At 39.9% G+C, this 18,995-nt stretch overlaps 3 protein-coding genes across 3 annotated transcripts; 2 read left to right on the top strand and 1 right to left on the bottom strand.

Annotated features, from left to right (window-relative positions):
* Positions 1-3,702: 3,702 nt before the first annotated feature.
* LOC125196165 (putative disease resistance protein At1g59620) lies at positions 3,703-7,806 on the bottom strand. Its single transcript, XM_048094562.2, has 3 exons — positions 7,693-7,806; positions 6,083-6,861; positions 3,703-5,596 (listed from the first exon to the last, which is right to left on the bottom strand). The coding sequence occupies exons 2-3, from the start codon at positions 6,834-6,836 to the stop codon at positions 3,864-3,866; spliced, it is 2,487 nt and encodes an 828-aa protein (XP_047950519.2). The 5' UTR covers positions 6,837-6,861; positions 7,693-7,806; the 3' UTR covers positions 3,703-3,863.
* Positions 7,807-8,596: 790 nt separating this feature from the next.
* On the top strand, positions 8,597-12,513 carry LOC125192667 (putative inactive disease susceptibility protein LOV1). The gene is made up of 3 exons (XM_048090287.2): positions 8,597-8,698; positions 9,764-10,550; positions 10,701-12,513. The coding sequence occupies exons 2-3, from the start codon at positions 9,782-9,784 to the stop codon at positions 12,455-12,457; spliced, it is 2,526 nt and encodes an 841-aa protein (XP_047946244.2). The 5' UTR covers positions 8,597-8,698; positions 9,764-9,781; the 3' UTR covers positions 12,458-12,513.
* Positions 12,514-15,170: 2,657 nt separating this feature from the next.
* LOC125192666 (disease resistance RPP8-like protein 3) lies at positions 15,171-18,546 on the top strand. Its single transcript, XM_048090286.2, has 3 exons — positions 15,171-15,241; positions 15,869-16,622; positions 16,711-18,546. The coding sequence occupies exons 2-3, from the start codon at positions 15,875-15,877 to the stop codon at positions 18,453-18,455; spliced, it is 2,493 nt and encodes an 830-aa protein (XP_047946243.1). The 5' UTR covers positions 15,171-15,241; positions 15,869-15,874; the 3' UTR covers positions 18,456-18,546.
* Positions 18,547-18,995: the final 449 nt, after the last annotated feature.

Below are 18,995 nucleotides of genomic sequence, written 5' to 3'. Positions count from 1 at the left end.
TTTCCTATTTATATTCCACATATTGTATTTAATGACCATAAAATTAAGATGATAGGTCTATCCCACCTAATCCAGTAAAATAGAATTATAAAGCAGGATGCATGAATGTGGAAATGAAGAGGCTGTTTCTGACGTGAAACAATGAATTAAGCTGCTCTTTAACATGGTTCACGTTATTACAAATTAATTACTGTAGTATTTTATTAGTGATCTCTGATTTGGTACCTCCAAATAATAGTCCAACTTGATACAAGGCATCCAAATGCCAATAAAGAAAATACAAGTTAGGGACTGATATCCACTTTCACTATTTTGGAGACAAACTAGAATTTCTGATCTTTGTTGCTATGTGTTTGGTTGTAACCATTTTATACTTGCTCAGATACACCATCTTCCCAATCTCTTCCGGGAGGGTCTCCAGATGCGGACAATTCTTGATTTCTAGTTCCGTTAGAGCCCACATTGCACATCCAACTTGTATTCTCCTAAGATTCCACATCTCATTGATGTGAAGAGCTTTGAGCATGGGAAACCCGTTGTACTGTCGTATCACCATTTCTCGACCAGTGTATGCATTCTGCAGTTTGAGTCGCTCTAGGTTGGGCAGCTTCTCCAGTACCGGCATGGGGTCTTCGTCAAGACAAGTATTTACCAAAATCAAGGAACTGATAAATTGAGGGAAACTAGCCGCACTCGGAAGCATAGATAGGCGTCCATCTAGTTTGATTTTACGGAGTGTAACTAGCATACCAATCTCGTCCAAACATGGCATGCTCCTATAACGAACCTCTCAAGGTAAGCCTCTCGAGCCTCGACAGCCAAACAAGTGATGCAAATAGCTTGCTTACATCCGAGTTTTCATCAATTTCTTCAATGCCTAATATACGGATTCCGGTTGTCCACAACCTCGGGATCTCATAGGTCCAATCACAAATCGAGATGTAGGTTAGGGTCTCCAGATTCTGTAGCGCGTCTATCTTCAAAGGCTCCGGGCAAATCACATCAGACATGTAGATATGACGAAGGCTACGCATTTTCCATAAAATATTCGGAATACTAAGCATAAAGTTCAAGCTATATCAAGTACCTCAAGGTCTTCAAGATCCCCCAACCAGCGCGGGATATTGGTTAGGTAATTGTTTCTCAATCCCAAGTACCTTAACTCGGTCAATGTGCCGATTGTTTCTGACAAAGTCTTCACCCCAAAATCTTCCATGTCGAGTATCTTGAGGAGTTCAAAACTCTTCCAATAAGACGGGCTAGTGTCGTCCAAGTAGGAACCACCTCCATGGAATATGAGAGAAACAAGACGTTTGTTGTCTTGATTCGTGGAATGGTTAAACTACTCCTAGTTTAGTTGACTTAGACAATTAGTAATAAATCACTTTTATTAAATAAATTAACTTCTAATCAAAATTTTATTAACTTTTAAATAAAAGTTTTGTTTAACACTAATATAAACTATTTTTTATTTTTTTAAAAAAATCTTATTTTAAATCATTATTTCTACATAAAATGAATAACATTTTCTATGCTTTCTTCTCTGATGGTAGCAAACAATAATCCAAGAACACTCTCAGTTTTAATGAGCTTCAGCTGAATGCATTCAATTTCATTAAATTAGCATAATCTAAAATGAGCTAGATTCTCAAGTCAGTTGGGGCGTTAGAGCATCTCCAATAGCGGCTAGCCCACCGGCTAGCCGATTCGTGTCGCTAGCCGAACCATTGGAATCGGCCAGCGCGTTTTCGGCGAGAGAATAGGCAAGCGCATGCCGATTTGTGGGCGTTGGCCGCCATTGTGGCGTGCCGATCGGCGAGCGATCGGCCAGCTCTATTTTTTATTTTTATTTTTTGAAATTTTTTGAAAAACTATATATACGCAATTTTAGTTTCATTTTCATTTGCACCACTTGTTTTAACGAGTTATCTCTCTCTCTAAATTTCAGTACAAGAGCAACATCGAGCGATGGAGAACGAGTCCAGTCAGCGACGAGCGGATCTCAGACTCCTACAGTACCCGTGGGGTCTGGATGGGGCGGGATGGGCGGGCAGATGGGCCAAGGGTTTAACATCCCTTGGCAACAGTTGACGGGGATGATGTCGGGAGCGCAGGGGGGGATGAAGAGGGGGATGCCGGGCGGGGGGCAGGCCAGCGGCGGGCAGGCAACGCCGGGATGGGGAGGTATGCCCCAGATGCCGCAGCAGATGCTGCAACAGATGATGTGGATGATGCTGGTATGGCAGGGAGGGATGCAGCCCGGTATGCATCCCGGGGTGCAGGGGTCACTGGGGGGGGGGGGGCACGGTCTATCGCCCCTCTCTTGATTTTTTGACGGCTTCGTCTCACACGTCGACCCCGGTGGAGACGCAGTTCACTGGGGATGACCGTTAAGTTCTCATTGCATGAGCTGAGGATCGATATCGGGGAAGCGGACACTGCCGTTCCAGCGGGTCGGGCCGCGCCGAAGAAGAAGAAGACCAAGGGGAAGAGCAAGGTGGTCGGTGAGTCGTCGTAGCCGGCTGTTGACGACACCCCCACGCGGAGGAAGTGGACGGAGGATGAGTACGTCGCCCTGGCCAAGGCGTGGTTGTCGATTTGCGACGATCCGACAACCAGCGAATCGTCAACATGTGGGCTAAGATTAGAGCAGCCTACATGAGGTACTGCCCGCATGGAAAGGACTACAGCGGGGAGGAGTGCCGGAAGGGGTGGGAAAGCATCAGGGCCGCGGTCGGCCGATTTTCGGGGTTGTACACCAACGCCCTCCGCATGATGACTAGTGGGCAAACTGAGGAGGACGCCCGGATGATAGCGGAGAGTCAGTTCCCCGTGCCGGGGACTTATAAGGAGTTCACCTACTGGGAATGCTATCTGGTGTTAAAGGAGTCCGAGAAGTTCCGGGCGGGGGTCGAAGCTGGGTGGCCGAAGATGCAGAAGCTGAACTATTCCGGCGATTACAGCGGCAGATCCCACGACCTCCCCCCGGATGCTGAGGAGTTTCCGACCCCTCCATCCTTTGCTCGTCGCCCTCGCCCGGTTGGCCAAAAGCGGGCGCAACAGGCAGCAAGGGGATCCTCCCCCCTATCGCCCCCGGAGGTCCTCTCGACACCCCCCACGCGCGTACACCTTATTCTCGCGTCAAAAAAAATGCGGGAACAGATGTACAAGGTCTTCCAAGAGTGGAGGCCGCAACTGACCTCATGGAGAAGAGGTTTCTTCACTCGATGCTCGAGAGCATGCAGGTGGATTTGGATGCCACGAGGGCACTGATTGGGGGCTCAGACGCGGGCTCAGATGCCACTGATGTGGAGGTCCCGGGTGGCAGCGGGGATGGCGATGAGGAGTAGAGAGAGGCGGGGCTTGTGTGTGGAAGCCCGGTTTTTTTTTTTATTATGTACTTTTTTTTATCTATGTATCTTTTTTTTATTTAAATGAAATGAATGCATTCTTCCGTATATGTCTCGTAAATTTAATTCAGTAATTTATCGTAAATTTAATTGCGTAAATGTAGTTGTTTTTGAATTATTTTTATTGCGGCTAGCCTGTTGCTAGCCTTGGGCTAGCCTATTTGAGTAAAATGATGATGTGGCATGTGGAATTTTAGTGCTGATGATGTGGCAGAGAGAGAGAGTGGCTAGCCTGTGGCTGGCCTGAAGCCATTGGAGATGCTCTTATGAGCTGGATTCTCAAGCCATATCATATTAAATAATACTAACATAAAATACATATAGTTTGTTCCTTAAAACTATACACATTTATTTGCAAACACACAAAACAAAGGAGGAATGAAAGAAGGAAAAGTACACACCATCCTTCCAAAGGCAACAAACAAAAATATCCACTTTCTCATACACTTCAAATTATGGACTGATATCAACTTCAATTATTCTGGAGATTGAGCTCGAGTTTCTAATCTTTGCTGCCATGTGTTTGGTTGTTACCATTCTTAACTTCCTCAGACGCTTCATCGACCCAATCTTAAACTTCACCAGATGTGTACAGTTCTTGATTTCGAGTTGCTCGAGTTTCCACATCGCACCTTCTCCAACTTGTATTTTTCTAAGGTTCCACAGCTCATTTATCCGAAGCACTTTGAGCTTAGGAAACCCGTTGTGCTGAATCACCATTTCTCGACCAGTGTATGCATTCCGCAGTTTGAGGCGCTCTAGGGAGGGTAGATTCTCTAGCTCCGGCATGGGGTCTTCGCCCAGACAAGTATTTACCAAAATCAAGTAGCGAATACGTTGAGGGAAATCACCCGCACTTGGTAGCTTAGCTAGGCGTCCATCCAGTTTAAGCGTCGCGAGTCTATCAAGAACACCAATCTGGTCCAAACACGGCATGCTTCTGAAACGAAACCCTCTCAAGGTCAAGTGCTCAAGCCTATTCAACTTAAATAGTGATCCAAAGAGCTTTATAACATCCGAGTTTTCATCAATTTCTTCGATCCCCAATTTACGAAGACGACTCATCTTCTCCAAGCTTGAGAACTCGTATGTCCAATCATAGATCGGGATGCAAGTTAGTGTCTCAAGCTTCTGTAGCGCATCTACTTTCAAAGGCTCCTGACAAATCACATCAGACATGTAGAGATGACGAAGGCTACCCATTTCCTTGATGATATCCGGCACCTCCACCATAAAGTTTAGAGCTATGTCGAGAACCTCAAGCCTTTTCAATCCCCCCAACGAGTGAGGAATCTCTTGCGTGTAATTGTTTCTCAATCCCAAATACCTTAACGAAATCAGTGTGCCAATAGTTTCTGATAAAGTCTTCACCCCAAAATCTTCCATGTCGAGTATGTCGAGGAGTTCAAAACTCTTCCAATAAGCCTCTCCAGCGTCGTCCAAGTAGCGACCACCTCCATGAAAGACGAGAGAAACAAGATGTTTGTCTTGATTCTTGGAGTGAATAAGTTTGTCTCTACCACAATGAATAACACGATGACAAGGAATTCGTGAGCTTCGAGAGAGTCGACTATTTCCACTCCTCAAGATCTCAAAGCCCAATTCCTCCTCTGCTTTTTTGACGGATAACATGTGTAGTAGAGGATTCATGTGACACCTTTTTACTTCTCGTACGAACGGGAACTCGTGCACGACTTCAAAAATGGATTCACTAACTAACCGGTACGTACATGATCTTCCTACATTTATTCCTCTTATATTCCAAACATGATCCAACTTTTCTTCCCTCATTATTGCATTTTCTTTAAACAATGACATGAGCAAGAAACATGCCTTGAGTGTCTCATCCAAATTACGATACATCGGCTCCAATATCTTCAACGATTCTCGCAAATCAATTGAATCAAAAAGTTGTTCCCATTCAATCCCCGAAAGTCTTTGTTTCACTTTATGCCTTCCAACATTTATGATAGCTACCGGCAAACCCCAACATTTTTTCAACATCTCTCTGCCCTTCCTCTCCAACTCCTTCGAGAATTTGTTCTCAACCCCAGTAAATTTATCAATTGTTTTCAAAAACAATTGCCAGCTCTTGTCCGGATTCAGAGCTTTCATCTCGTGAATATAACCTATGTTTATTCTTTCAATCTTATAGCGACTGGTTAACAACAACCTACTTCCATTGCCTGATTATATACATGTTGAGAACAATTAATATACAGTCTATACTTCCACAAGTTTTAATATACACAACAAGAGTACTACTCCCTCCGTCCCCTATTAAGAGTCACACTTTTCCATTTCGGTATGTTCCCAATTAAGAGTCACACTTCATTTTTACCATAAATGGTAAGTAGGTCTCATTCCACTAACTCAATTCACTCACATTTTATTATAAAACCAATATAAAAAATGGGTCCCACATTCCACTAACTTTTTCAAACCAACTTTTCTTTACATTTCTTAAAACCCGTGCCCGGTCAAAGTGTGACTCCTAATGGGGGACGGAGGGAGTAATACTTTTAGCCAAAAATATTCAATTTTTTCAAATCTTTATAATATACTCCCTATGTCATGTTCTGCTCAAAGTGACACGTTTTCCTTTGAAATGTCCCATTCAAAATGTAAACACGCGTAATTAATTCCAAGATAAGAAATGAAGACGAACATACCTATCTGTGCAAGACCTAGCAAGAAAGATTCCAAGCGCATTTCTGCAAGAAGGTTGTCGACAACAATGAAACACGACATTCCTTGCAGGTGCTGGCGAAGCATCTGTCTAAGACTCCGGTTGTCCATTTTCTCCACCAACAACGAATCCCCATCAAGTACCACCAACTGCTGTATCAGCTCCACAAGCACCTCATGTACACTCGTGTCACTAGAAATGGTCACCCACGCACGTTGCTTGAACTTCCCAACGATAGCCGGATGGTTGTACACTTGTCTGGCAAGAGTCGTCTTCCCCACACCAAGCATGCCTTTGATACAAGAACTCACAAGGGCCGCCTCCTCGTTAAGAATCACCTTCCCAATAAGTTGCTCCATGTCCTTCTCCAACCCCACCACGGAAACTCTGTCTCCCTTTTCTCCAACATCTTGCAGTCTGCTCACCCCCTCACCGACTCCAAACTCCGTCATCCGCTTTTTTGACCGCCTCAGCCAGTCGAGGACAATGCCCATTTCATTGTATAAGGAGGTCTGATCAGCTTTTCTTGTGAGGTCAGCTGAATACTGAGCTATCTCAGCAAAGTCAGCTACCAAATGATTTAGCATCCTTCTCCTCTTTCCCGAGTTCTTGAACCTCAAGTAATCCAGCATCATTCGCAGCTCGTTTATTACCGTCTTTGCGAGATACCCTTTATCGCTCTCAACTAGAAAACTCTCCAGCTCCTCTATCGCCCCTGAGATGATGGCCTCCGACATGATTTCCGGGGAAGATTATTAAAAACTACAAGGAATTGATTTAGAAATTCAGATGAACACCATTAAAAATGAAAACATAATCTATATCATATACTCCCCCGGTCCCACTTTAGCAGTCCCATTGACTTTTCTGCCATCTTTTTGTAAAAATAATATAAAATAGTTAAAGATGAGAAATGGTAAATTAAAAGAGAGAATAATATAGAGAATAGTCTTATCTATATTATTGTCTCTCTTACTTTACCATTTCTCTACTTTAACTATTTTTTATCATTTTTATAAGAAGATGGCAGAAAAGTCAATGAGACTGCTAAAGCGGGACGGAGTGAGTAATACTCTTCATGCCCACCATTGAATATCTCTACTACTTCATTTTGGGAACTATTAAACATCCCATTTCACTAACATTTTACTTTAAAATTTTGACAACTATTGCATAAAAGTACGATCGATAGGGGGAGTATAAATGACTTCATGAGTTTAAAATAGAGAATTGGACATGATAATGATACCAAAAACAAATCCAGATTCAGATCTAAAATTGATCGAATTCTGAAAAATGAATTCTGATTGGGTCTCACTTTCTGGTATGCACAAATTAAAAACCTTGGGAATATAAAGCTACTATTATCTATGCCATTAAAGTTGGTAAATCTTCTTAACTCATTTGTAGAAGCTTTAATTCGACAACACAGATTTCTTCGAAAACACTCATTGAAAATTTAGAATATTTGGAATTTTTACCATTAATTGGGACCGAGTAAAGTTTCTGAGCTAACGATTTCAAAAATCTGTAAAAAATTCTAACTATACTATTGAAAGTGAACTATGAAGCTATTCAATGAAAATAAAATACCTTTTGAGATTAACTCCTCTTATATTTGCCTGTTTGGAATCAATTTTCCGATTCAACTCTTTCCTCTATTTTGCCGGTGATGGGATTGTGATCAACAAATTCATTAACTTTATGGTCAAATTGATTATGAATTAAATATATCAAATAAAATACCAGCAATAGTAATTCTAATAATATGGACAAAAATATTAATCATAATTTAAAATAATTATGTTTCCCTTGGGAAGCATCTTCCACACTTACGTTCAGATACAACAGGATAAATGATTAATTAGGATAAACAAATAAAAAATTGGGCCATTCATAATTTTAAGTAGTTTACATTGGGCCTTGCAATACCAAGTATTGTAGTAAAATTGGGCCATTCATAATTTCGAAGCCCAAGTTTTGGAATTTACAGCCCACGGTTTATGACCTCAGTTTGGCCATCTTGTGTTTTCATTTATTCAAACTAAAAATATAGATTTAATTCATTTTTTTCACAAAATAATGAAGTAATATTATGATAAATTGATCATAAAATTAAGATGGTTGCTCTTGCTCTTCCACACCTAATCCACCAGAATAATTAATTATAATTAGATGAGATTTATGCTCTCTAGATTCTTGAAAAAGCATCATGTGAAACAATGACCAGCTATTTTCCCCCATTATTTTATTTTGGTCAAATTCAAGAAGTAATCAACTAATATAAATATGAAAAAATAGCTGGCCTGCAAGTGGAAGCAAAATCTGCATTAAAAAATTAATTTGCCGTTGAAAATCTTAGAATAAATTATCGAGAAATGTGTTGTAAACCAACTTTGAATTAATTTAAATTATAACTTCATTCACTTGCCTTCTTCTCACATGGCATACATTTTTACAGGTGCCTCATAAGTTTTTAATTAAAACTCAAGTATTTCTAAGTTCTAACTTTTTCCGAATTACTAACTCTGAGTTGATGAATTTGCAGTTCAAAATCTCTCTCAACTGGCAAAGATAAGAAGATAACCTCAAAAAAAAGGTATGTTAATCGTTCCTTCCTTAAATTATGTACTTAGTTTCCAATTCATCACATGATTATATATATGTTGCTGTTTTTTTTTAAACAAGTTTGAATTCGTTCAAAAGATTTAAGTTTCAATTTCTGCATGATTTAGTCAACGCCCTAGTTAGGATTCAATAGCTTCATCTTAAATTTTATTAATAATTTTCAACCAGGATTTATGAAATATATAGGAATGTGATTAAAATAGAACTAGGAGTAATGCAGAACTATGATTATTAGATTATACTTAGTTAATTTTTAGTTCATATTTAGAAATTTCTGGTTTTAATCATTTTTAGATTATTATTAGATCATCCTTCCTAAAATGAACTAAAAATTGACTAAAAATGACCTGGATCCGTAAATGATCTAAAAATGTTCTTCATATTTTTCAAATAGGTTCTTTAGAATGAACTAAATATGAACTAGAAGGTGGTGTTCGGTTTATTAGATAAAATAATACCAAGATACAATCTAAGATTAGGTTGTGAGATTATTTTAATCATAGGAGGTTAGCTATTACTAATTATCCATGATTATTGAATTGTGGGATTGAATCTCATGAACTAAACGCACTACATATTTAATCTGGGATACAATCTTGCAAACCGAACACCCTAGAAATGAACTTAATATATATTTAATCTAGGATACAATCTTGCAAACCGAACACCCTAGAAATGAACTTAATACATATTTAATCTGAGATACAATCTTGCAAACCGAACACCCTAGAAATGAACTTAATGTTATCTACTAATGAACGCTCTGCAATTTTACATTAAAAATTATTTCTACATTGATCACTTCCCTCTTTTAGTTAAAATTCAATTATGAATTGTTAATTCGTCATAGTTAAATCTTCAGTTGGCTCTATTTTCAACAATAAAAACATGATTAATTCATCCATATTTTGCATATGCAAATTCTTACCTTATCAATTGATGCATAATAGGAAATATACATTGTCAATTATCATGATTATATATGTTGTTGTTTTTTAATATATCAAGAATTGTGAATTTGAATCCTTGGTTTCAGAAATTGAATTAATTTTGAATGAAGATGGAGGAGGAGGCCATGATCTCAGAGTTGATACAAAATCTGGAGACTTCACATGTTGCGTGTACGGATATCAAGTCGCGTGGCATCCTGGAGGCCAAAATGAAAGAGCTGAGAGAGATGTTTGATTTCTTGAGAGGCTTGAAAATGGAAGACAAGAGCAAGCTAAAATATTTAATGGCGGACTTGGTCGAGTTGGCTCAAAGTGTGGAGGACATGAGCTCTCTCCATTTCACTCAATCGCTAGAGTACTACAAAAGGGAGATCGAGTCGACAAAAATGCGTATGATAAACTTTGGAGCTGCTCAAGATAAAATCAGTGGAGACGAAGAAAAGGAACAAGTTGTGGTGGGGTTGGAAAACGTCGTGCAAATGTTGCTTGACAAAGCAGTTTTAAACAACTCTAGCTGGCCACCCCACCTCAGTATTTGGAATATCAAAGGCATGATTGGTATCGGAAAGACAACGCTTGCTAGGCAAGTGTACAACCACAAGGACGTTGTCAGCCGGTTTGAACGTCGTGGCTGGGTGTCAATTTCTAATGACATGAGCTACAAAGAAGTACTTGTGGAACTGATACAACAGATGGTGGTAGGCAGTGAGGAACAACTAATTGGAAGAGATTCGTTGTTGGAGGGAAAGGATAACCGAAGTCTAAGACAGATGCTTTGCCAGCTCCTGAAAGGAAAGCGATTTTTCATAGTTTTTGACAACCTACTCAAAGGAATGTCTATACGACGCATCTTGCGAGGTCTTGGGGATAAAGGTATATGTATTTTATCTTCAATCTTTTTTGTTCATCTTAGAAAGAAAAAATACTCTTACACTAACTTATGACCAACTTAAAGTAGTACTACTATTTATCCTAATTTCACAGTTCAGTGACTCTCTTTTTTGTATGAATTATTCTCATCAGATGGAGACCATCCTAGAAGTCGAATTTTGTGCACGAGTCGCTATGAGGTTGAGGGCATCTATCACAATCACAATGTGCAACCTTTGGATTCTGATAAGAGCTGGCAATTGTTCCTAAATACTATATTCCCTGGTGATACATTTGCAAGTGGTAAGAAGGAATTCTCAAAGGAGTTGGAGAGGAAGGGTAAAGAGATGTTGAAAAAATGTGGGGGTTTGCCACCGGCTATAATTGATGTTGCAAGGCAGAAAGCAAAGCAAAGACTTTCAGGGATTGCGTGGGAAGAGCTTTTTGATTCTGTTGATTTGAGCAAATCATTGAAGTTATTGGAACCCATGTATCAGACATTGGGAGAAGAACTTAAGCTGTGTTTCCTGTGTATGTCCTTTTTTAAGGAAAATGCAATAATGAGGGAAGAAAAGTTGGAACAGATTTGGGCTGCAAGTGGAATAGAGTCATTAGACACACTTACAAGAGGGCTTTTTGGTGGACCATGTGCCGGTTTAGTTAAAGAATCTATTATTGAAGTCGTGCACGAGTTCGTATTCAAGGAGGAAGTAAAAAGGTGCCACATGAATCCCGTACTACACATGCTATCCATCAAAAAAGCAGAGGAGGAAATTGGCTTTGAGATCCTGAAGAGCAATGGAAATAGCCAAACCTCTCAGAATCCGCTTCATCGTGTTATCCATTGTGGCAGAGATAAGTCTGATCATTCCAAGAATCAGGATAACAAAAACCTTAATTCTCTTATCTTGCATGGAGGTGGTTGCTACTTGGACGATGCTAGTCTGTCTTATTGGAAGAGTTTGGAAATACTCAAAATACTCGACATGGATGATTTTGGGGTGAAAACTTTATCAGAAACTATCAGCACATTAACCGAGTTAAGATACTTGGGACTGAGAAACAATTACATACAAGAGATCCCACACTCGTTTAGGGGCTTGAAAAAGCTTAAGGTTCTTGATATAGATCTTAACTTCATGGTGGATGTGCCGGATATTATATGGGAAATGGACAGCCTCCGTACTCTCCACATGGCTGATGTTATTTGCCGAAAGCCTTTGAAAATAGACGCGTTAGAGTATCTTGAGACCCTAACCTACATCTCTATTCATGATTGTATAAATGAGGCCTCAATCTTGGAGACGACAATTCGTCTCCAAAAATTGGGCATCGAAGAGGTTGATGAAAACTCAGATGTAGGCAATCTCTTTTCATCACTGGGTAAGTTGATGTTCCTTCGTCATCTTATCTTGAAAGGGTTTCGTTTCAGAAGCATGCCGTGTCTAGACGAGATTGGTGTTCTAGATAGACTCGAAACGGTCAAACTGTATGGGCTCGTACCTCGGCTGCCAAGTGGCGATAACTTCCCTCGGGTAAGATACATCGTTTTGGTAAATACTTGTCTTGATGAAGACCCTATGCGAGTGCTACAAACGTTTCGCTGGCTGAAACGCCTCAAACTGCGGAATGCATACACCGGTCGAGAAATGGTGATAGTCCGCGGCCTCTTACGCCTCGAAATCTTGCGCATCAATGAGTTGTGGAATCTTAGAAAAATACAAGTTGAGAGAGCGTTGTTATCTTTGAAACAGCTAGAAATCAACTGTCCACATTTAGAGAGCCTCCCACAAGAGTTGATGAAGAACTTGATGAAGTTTAAGATGGTAACAACGAATCGCATTGCAACGAAAATTAGAAATTCGGGATTAACCTCAGAAATACCGGAGGTGGATTTTGTCTGTCCATAACGTTAATTAGCTCTATTATTTTGTTTGTTGAGATTTAGATGGTTTGTGTTTGTTTTTTTTTTCCCTATTTTCCCTTTTACTTTTAAGCAACAAATAGACATTAATAAATTTCTTTTTAATTTAAAATCCACTAGTTTGAGATCAAACAATTCGATGAAATGCCCTAAGTTATATTATCTCCGTCCATAAGAGCATCCACAATGGATGCCCGATCGATCGCGCGCCCGATCGGCCGAGATCGGGCTCGGGCGTGGTCGGGCATCCATTGCAGGCGTCGGTCACGCCCGAGCGCGACCGAGAGTTCGGTCGCGACCGATCACACGCCCGATCGATCGGGCGTGAGCTCGGGCGCCCATTGCAGAGGTGCGCCCGAGCCCGAGCCCGATTTTTTCGTAATTTTTTTTAATTAGTTAACCTTAATTTAAACCACTATAAATACTCCATTTTCTTCACTTTTCACATACCAAACCTTTCACTTTCTCTTCTATATTCTCTCAATATCCACTCTTTCAACAGTGGATCCGAGTCAATACCCAACCCCGAATAATGTCGACGACGATATGCCGATGTTTGGAGGAGGCGGCGGCGCCCGGTGGCCCGGCCACGAAGACTACCGGGTTGAGACGCCCGGATTTGTAGGATCCACTTTCGTTGACGACTCTGAGTTCGATCCGTTCTTCTGCACCGAGGAGTATCGGGTTGAGGATATGGAGCCTAGTTGTGGGCAACCTCCTGCCCCTGTGCAGCCGCTGCCGAAGAAAGGGAGGAAGAAGATGGCGCGGAAAGAAAAGGCGCCATCGGTCCCAGTCCCACTCCCACTCCCACACGACGAGCCGAACGAGGAGTACGCAACAGGGCGTACTGACTACGAGTTGGATGAGTACCTGAAGGTAGCTAAGTGTTGGGTCGATGTATCGGAGGATTCGATATCCTCCAACAACCATACTTTGGCCAGGATGTGGGATCGCATTGAGGAACGCTACAACGAGGTGAAACCGAAGTGGGCGTTGAAGCGGACCAAGGTTCAGCTGCGCAAGTGTTGGGATCGGATCAAGGTCCACATCAACAACTTATGCTATATCTACAACAGGAATAGGGACGGAAGGGCTAGCGGTGAGAGCATGGAGGATGTCCTCAACAAGTCGTTGTCCGAGTACCAACGACAGTTCGGGCAGTTCAAGCTGTACAATATTTGACTGATCTTGAAGGACAAGGGGAAGTTCAACGGAGGGATACCGGTTGGATCCTCGGCTCCGAAGCGGACGAAGAACACCGCCGCTGGCGATTACACGAGCAGCGGCCCATCTCCTGTGGATCTGAACGCTGAGCCGGAAGGGAGTTCCGGCACGCCTACGTCTATTTTTAGACGTCCCATTGGTACCAAGGCTGCCAAAGCCCAGGCCAAAGGGAAGGCGAAGGCGGGCGCGTCTGGATCAGCGGCCCCCCCGCAGGCTGCGCCTCCTCCATCTGTTCAGCTCATGGACAGGGCGATCGAGGAGTTCGGAGGTTATCGCGAGGTGGTTGAGTATAGGTTTATACTTGACGCCCAAAACAGCCTTCGTCAAGAAACCGATCCAGAAGCCCGACAGAGGACTAAGAATATGATCAAGAATTTGGCGTAGAGGTTGAATTTAGATAACTAGTTTGGTTTTTTCTTTTTTTTAGTATTTTAGTTTTAATGTAGTTTTTTTTTTATCTAAGTATGATGTAGTTCCACTTTTCAATTAAGTAATGTAGTTTTTTTTTTTTTTTGCATTTGTGGTGTTTAAAATAATATATTATGGTAATTTATAGTAATTAAAAATAAAATTAAAAAACAATGATTTAAAATTGAAATGAAAAGTGGATAAGAGATATGACATGCACTAGGGCTCCACCACTGTAGAAAGATAGGGCATGCTGACGTGGCAACCACTAGGGCTCTCACTAGGCTTCCACTAGGGCATCCATTGTGGATGCTCTAAAACATATATTAATGTTATTATTTTGAATCGTCCACTAAAAATAGACTAATAAAAAAAATTTAAAACAAATATTAACCCTACGCATAATTCTAATTGTGGACCTCACAATCTACTTTATCAATGGTGGATTAATGTCCGTGTCATTTATAACTTTATCTAATCTTTTGGACGATAGTAGTATTAAATAAACATTAACTAAACAAAAAAAACCTACAGCCTAGGGTCCTAATTCAGAACGTCGGTTTTCAAAAACTAGATTAAGAATTTAAGATAAAGATATTATTAAGTTGATAACAAAATTAAGATGATTGCCAGCAGGATAATTATAACTAGAGGAGACTTGAGCTCTAGAAGTTCTTAAAACAATTAATCAGAATAAGTTAAATATTATAAAAAATAGTTGGCCTGGAAGGTAGATGCTGCTATGACGATTAGAGGAGACTTTAGAATAATTATGTTCTCGGAAATCCCGAAATAATTTATTGTGCGTGGACTTAGAAATGGTGAGGATGGCTTCTGAATCTCTGATAGGAAAATATGAATTAATTTTAAAATAATAGCTGCATCTACTTGCCTCCTCGCACATGGCTAATTATAACTCTCTAAGCACTAAGCTGGCTATAGTAGTACTATTTTTATTCTAGTAGTACTATTTTTATTCTCCAAGTAATCCGAATTAATTAACTTGCTAAAATATAAGTTCATGAATTTGTACTCCAAAATTTCTTTCAACTCTGGATGATATCACACTCTCAAGTCTCAACCGTTCAAATCAGAAATTTTGAGACCGGCAAAGATAAGAAGAACATTTCTCAAAAAGGTATTTTCTATCCCTTACTTTGTATCTATAGTTATAAGCTTCATCACATGATTATATATGTTGCTGTGTTTTTTATCAAGAAGTTTGGATTTTGGAATCCTTCATTTCATAAATTGATTCAATCCAAAATCATTTGTATCAAATATATATGGAGATTTTAGAATTTTAAATTATGTATACCACCATAATATATCAAGGGTATGAAAAAAAATTCCAACTTTTCTGAATCTTCAATGAAGATTTTGAGAAGATCTCGTTCTGTAGATCTGCACGATTTAGTTAAATCTTACTAGCACTCAAAATAATGCTAGTATTTTTAATCAAGATTTATGAATTTATAGGCAATGTTAATCATAGATAAGTAGAAGAGGTTTTACTAATTTCAATTGCATGATTTTAAATTGAGAAAAGGTGTAAAGTGTAAACTATTTAGATTTGGGAACTTGTTCTATTTATATTTGACAGCATGAATTCTTGGATCCCTAAATTCATATTGATCAGCATATGCTAATTCTTACTCTCTAGAGGCCTTCAAATTATGCATAAATGGAATTAATCAGGGGAAAAAAGGTAAATATGACATTTATTTGAAAATGGAGAAAGTAATAAATTTGAATATATGTGCAGATAAACATGGAAGAAGCCAATATAAAAGAGCTAAGAGAGATGATAGAAAAGCTGCAGAGTTCTCTTGCAACATGTAAAAATATCAAGCGACGTTGGTTCAAAGAGGCCAATATCAACGATCTAAAAGAAGTTTTGGATTTCTTGAGTGACTTGAAAATGGAAGAGAGGAGCATGATAAAACATTTGATTTCCGACTTGGTCGAGTTAGCTCAAGATCTCCATCATAGCGACATGTTCGACATTGCTCATGACATCCAAAATGAGATCAACATGACAAAAACGCGGATGATGAACTTTGGAGCAGGTGAGAAAAATGTTGGAGGAGAAAACGAAGAACAAGTGGTGGTGGGATTGGACGAAGATGTGCACAAGTTGATTTACAAAGCGATTTTAAACGATTCGTGCGGGTACCACACTTGGTACATCAAAGGCATGATTGGTATTGGAAAGACGACGCTTGCTAGGCAAGTATACAACCATAAGAAGGTTGATGGGCGATTTGAGCGTCGCGGGTGGGTGTCCTTTTCCAGTGGCATGAGCTACAAAGAGGTACTTGTGGAACTCATACAACAGATGGTGGTAGGAAAGAAGGAATCAAATGAAAGCGATTACTTGTTGGAGGAAAAGGATAACAGAAGTCTACGACAGATGCTTCGCCAGCACCTGCAAGGAAAGCGGTTTTTCATAGTTTTTGACAACCTATTCAAAGGAATGCGGTTGGCTTACATCTTGCGAGATCTTTTGGATGAAGAAGGTATGCTCGCGTCTTTTGTGTTTGTCTTAACATACTCTTTTTGTAGACTTATGAGTTACTTCTTTTTTGTATCAATTATTTTTTGCAGACGCCGGCAGTGGAAGTAGAATGTTGTGCACGAGTCGTTATGATTCTATTAATTCAAGCGTCTACAACACTCATGAGATGAAAGCTTTGGATTCTAATAAGAGCTGGCAATTGTTTTTGAAAACAATTGAGAAATTTTTAAGTGATGAGAACAAATTCACAAAGGAGTTAGAGAGGAAGGGAAAAGAGATGTTGAAGAAATGTGGGGGTTTGCCGATAGCTATAATAGATGTTGCAAGGCAGAAAGCAAAGCAAAGACTTTCGGGGATTGAATGGGAACAACTTTTTGATTCAGTTGATTTGAGTGAATCATTGAAGTTATTGGAACCGATGTATCATGAATTGGATGATGAACTCAAGGCATGTTTCTTGCATATGTCCTTTTTTAAGGAAAATGCAATAATGAGGGAAGAAAAGTTGGAACAAATTTGGAGTGCAAGTGGACTAATTACAGGAAGACATTTGGTGTACGGTTTAGTTGGTCAGTCGATTATTCAAGTCTTGAACAAGAGCTCATTTTACACTAAACCAAAAAGGTGTCACATGAATCCTCTGTTACACATGTTATCCATTAAAAAGGCAGAGGAGGAAATAGGGTTTGAGATCTTAAGGAGTGATAGAAATAGCATACCCTCTCGGAATCCTCGTCATCGCGTAATCCATTGTGGCAGAGAGAAGTTTAATCATCCCACAAGTCAAGACAACAAACAACTTCTTTCTCTCATCTTCCATGGAGGTGGTGGCTACGCAGATAATGCTAGCCCGTCTTATTGGGAGAGTCTCGAACTACTCAAAATACTCGACATGGAAGATGTTGGAGTGAAGACTTTATCAGAAACAATTGGCACATTGATTGAGTTAAGATACTTGGCATTGAGAAACAATTACATACAAGAGATCCCGCGATCGTTGGAGGGCTTGAAAAAGCTTCAGGTTTTCGATATCGCTCTAAATTTTATGGTGGAGGTGCCTGATATAATAAAGGAAATGTGTAGCCTTCGTCATCTCTACATGTGTGATGTGATTTACCGAAACCCTTTGAAAGTAGATGCGCTACTGGATCTTCAAACCCTAACCTACATCTCGATCTATGATTGGATATATGAGATCTCGGGCTTGGAGGCAATGCCTATTCTCCATAAAGTGGGAATTGAAGAAGTTGATGAAAACTCGGATATAGGCGAGCTCTTTGCATCACTAGCAAAGTTGGAGAGCCTTAGCCACCTTATCCTGAGAGGGTTTTGTTTCAGAAGCATGCCGTGTTTGGACGAGATTGGCGTTCTAGATCGCCTCATTGCAATCAAAGTGGATGGGCTCCTATCTAGTCTACCAAGTCCTTATAACTTCCCGCCATTTATCAATTATGTGGCTTTGGTGAATACTTGTCTTGACAAAGACCCCATGCCAATACTAGAGAAGCTGCCATTCCTTGAGCGCCTCAAACTGCGGAATGCATACACTGGTCGAGAAATGATGATCCAGCAGAGCGGGTTTCCCATGCTCCAAGCTCTTCACATCAATGAGATGTGGAATCTTAGGAAAATACAAATACAAGTTGGATGTGAAATGTGGGCTCTCAAGGAACTAGAAATCAAGAATTGTCCACATCTGGAGACCCTCCCGGAAGAGATTGGGTCGATGGAGGGTCTGAGGAAGTTTACGATGGTAACAACCAAACACATTGCAACAAATGTTAGAAATTCGGGCTTAACCTCCCGAATATTGGAGGAGAATATTGATCCATAGTTAGAAGCTGATAGATTTTGTTTGTTGCGTGTATTTTTGTCTTCTTCTGTCTTTATCTTTCCTATTTTGTTCATCTCTCCTATTTTTTTAACACAATTTCTTAATCTTCGTGCCCAAAAGTTGACTTAACTTAGTTGGAACGGAGGAATTACTAGTTACTGTTTATGAGGTGTTCTTCTTGGCTGCATCAGGGTGCAGTGTAAACTGTAAAGATCAATTAATAATTTAACTTTATTAAAATGTACTATAAATTAAGATTAATGGTCACCTAATCCACCAGAACTTGGAGACTTAGCCTCTCTAGATCTTAATAGAATTCATTGAATCAAGCAGCTGGTGAAACAATGAATTGATTTACTTAAATGCCTCTATTTCACATGGCTCACATTATTATAATTGTGCAAGCCAGCTATTTTCCCCCATTATTTTATTGTTTGAACCTAAAATCTATGGTTAGAGTTTAAGATATTTTCAAATTCGAGAAGAAATTAATTAAGATAAAATAAATGTTAGTAAAAAACAGCTGCCATGCAAATAGAT

This window comes from Salvia hispanica, chromosome 4 (assembly GCF_029641045.1).
Source record: "Salvia hispanica isolate PSC_SH4W2 chromosome 4, Shi_PSC_v1, whole genome shotgun sequence".
Taxonomy (NCBI): Eukaryota; Viridiplantae; Streptophyta; class Magnoliopsida; order Lamiales; family Lamiaceae; genus Salvia; species Salvia hispanica.
Note: the sequence above shows the minus strand (reverse complement) of the source record. Positions and strands in the feature narration are given on the sequence as shown.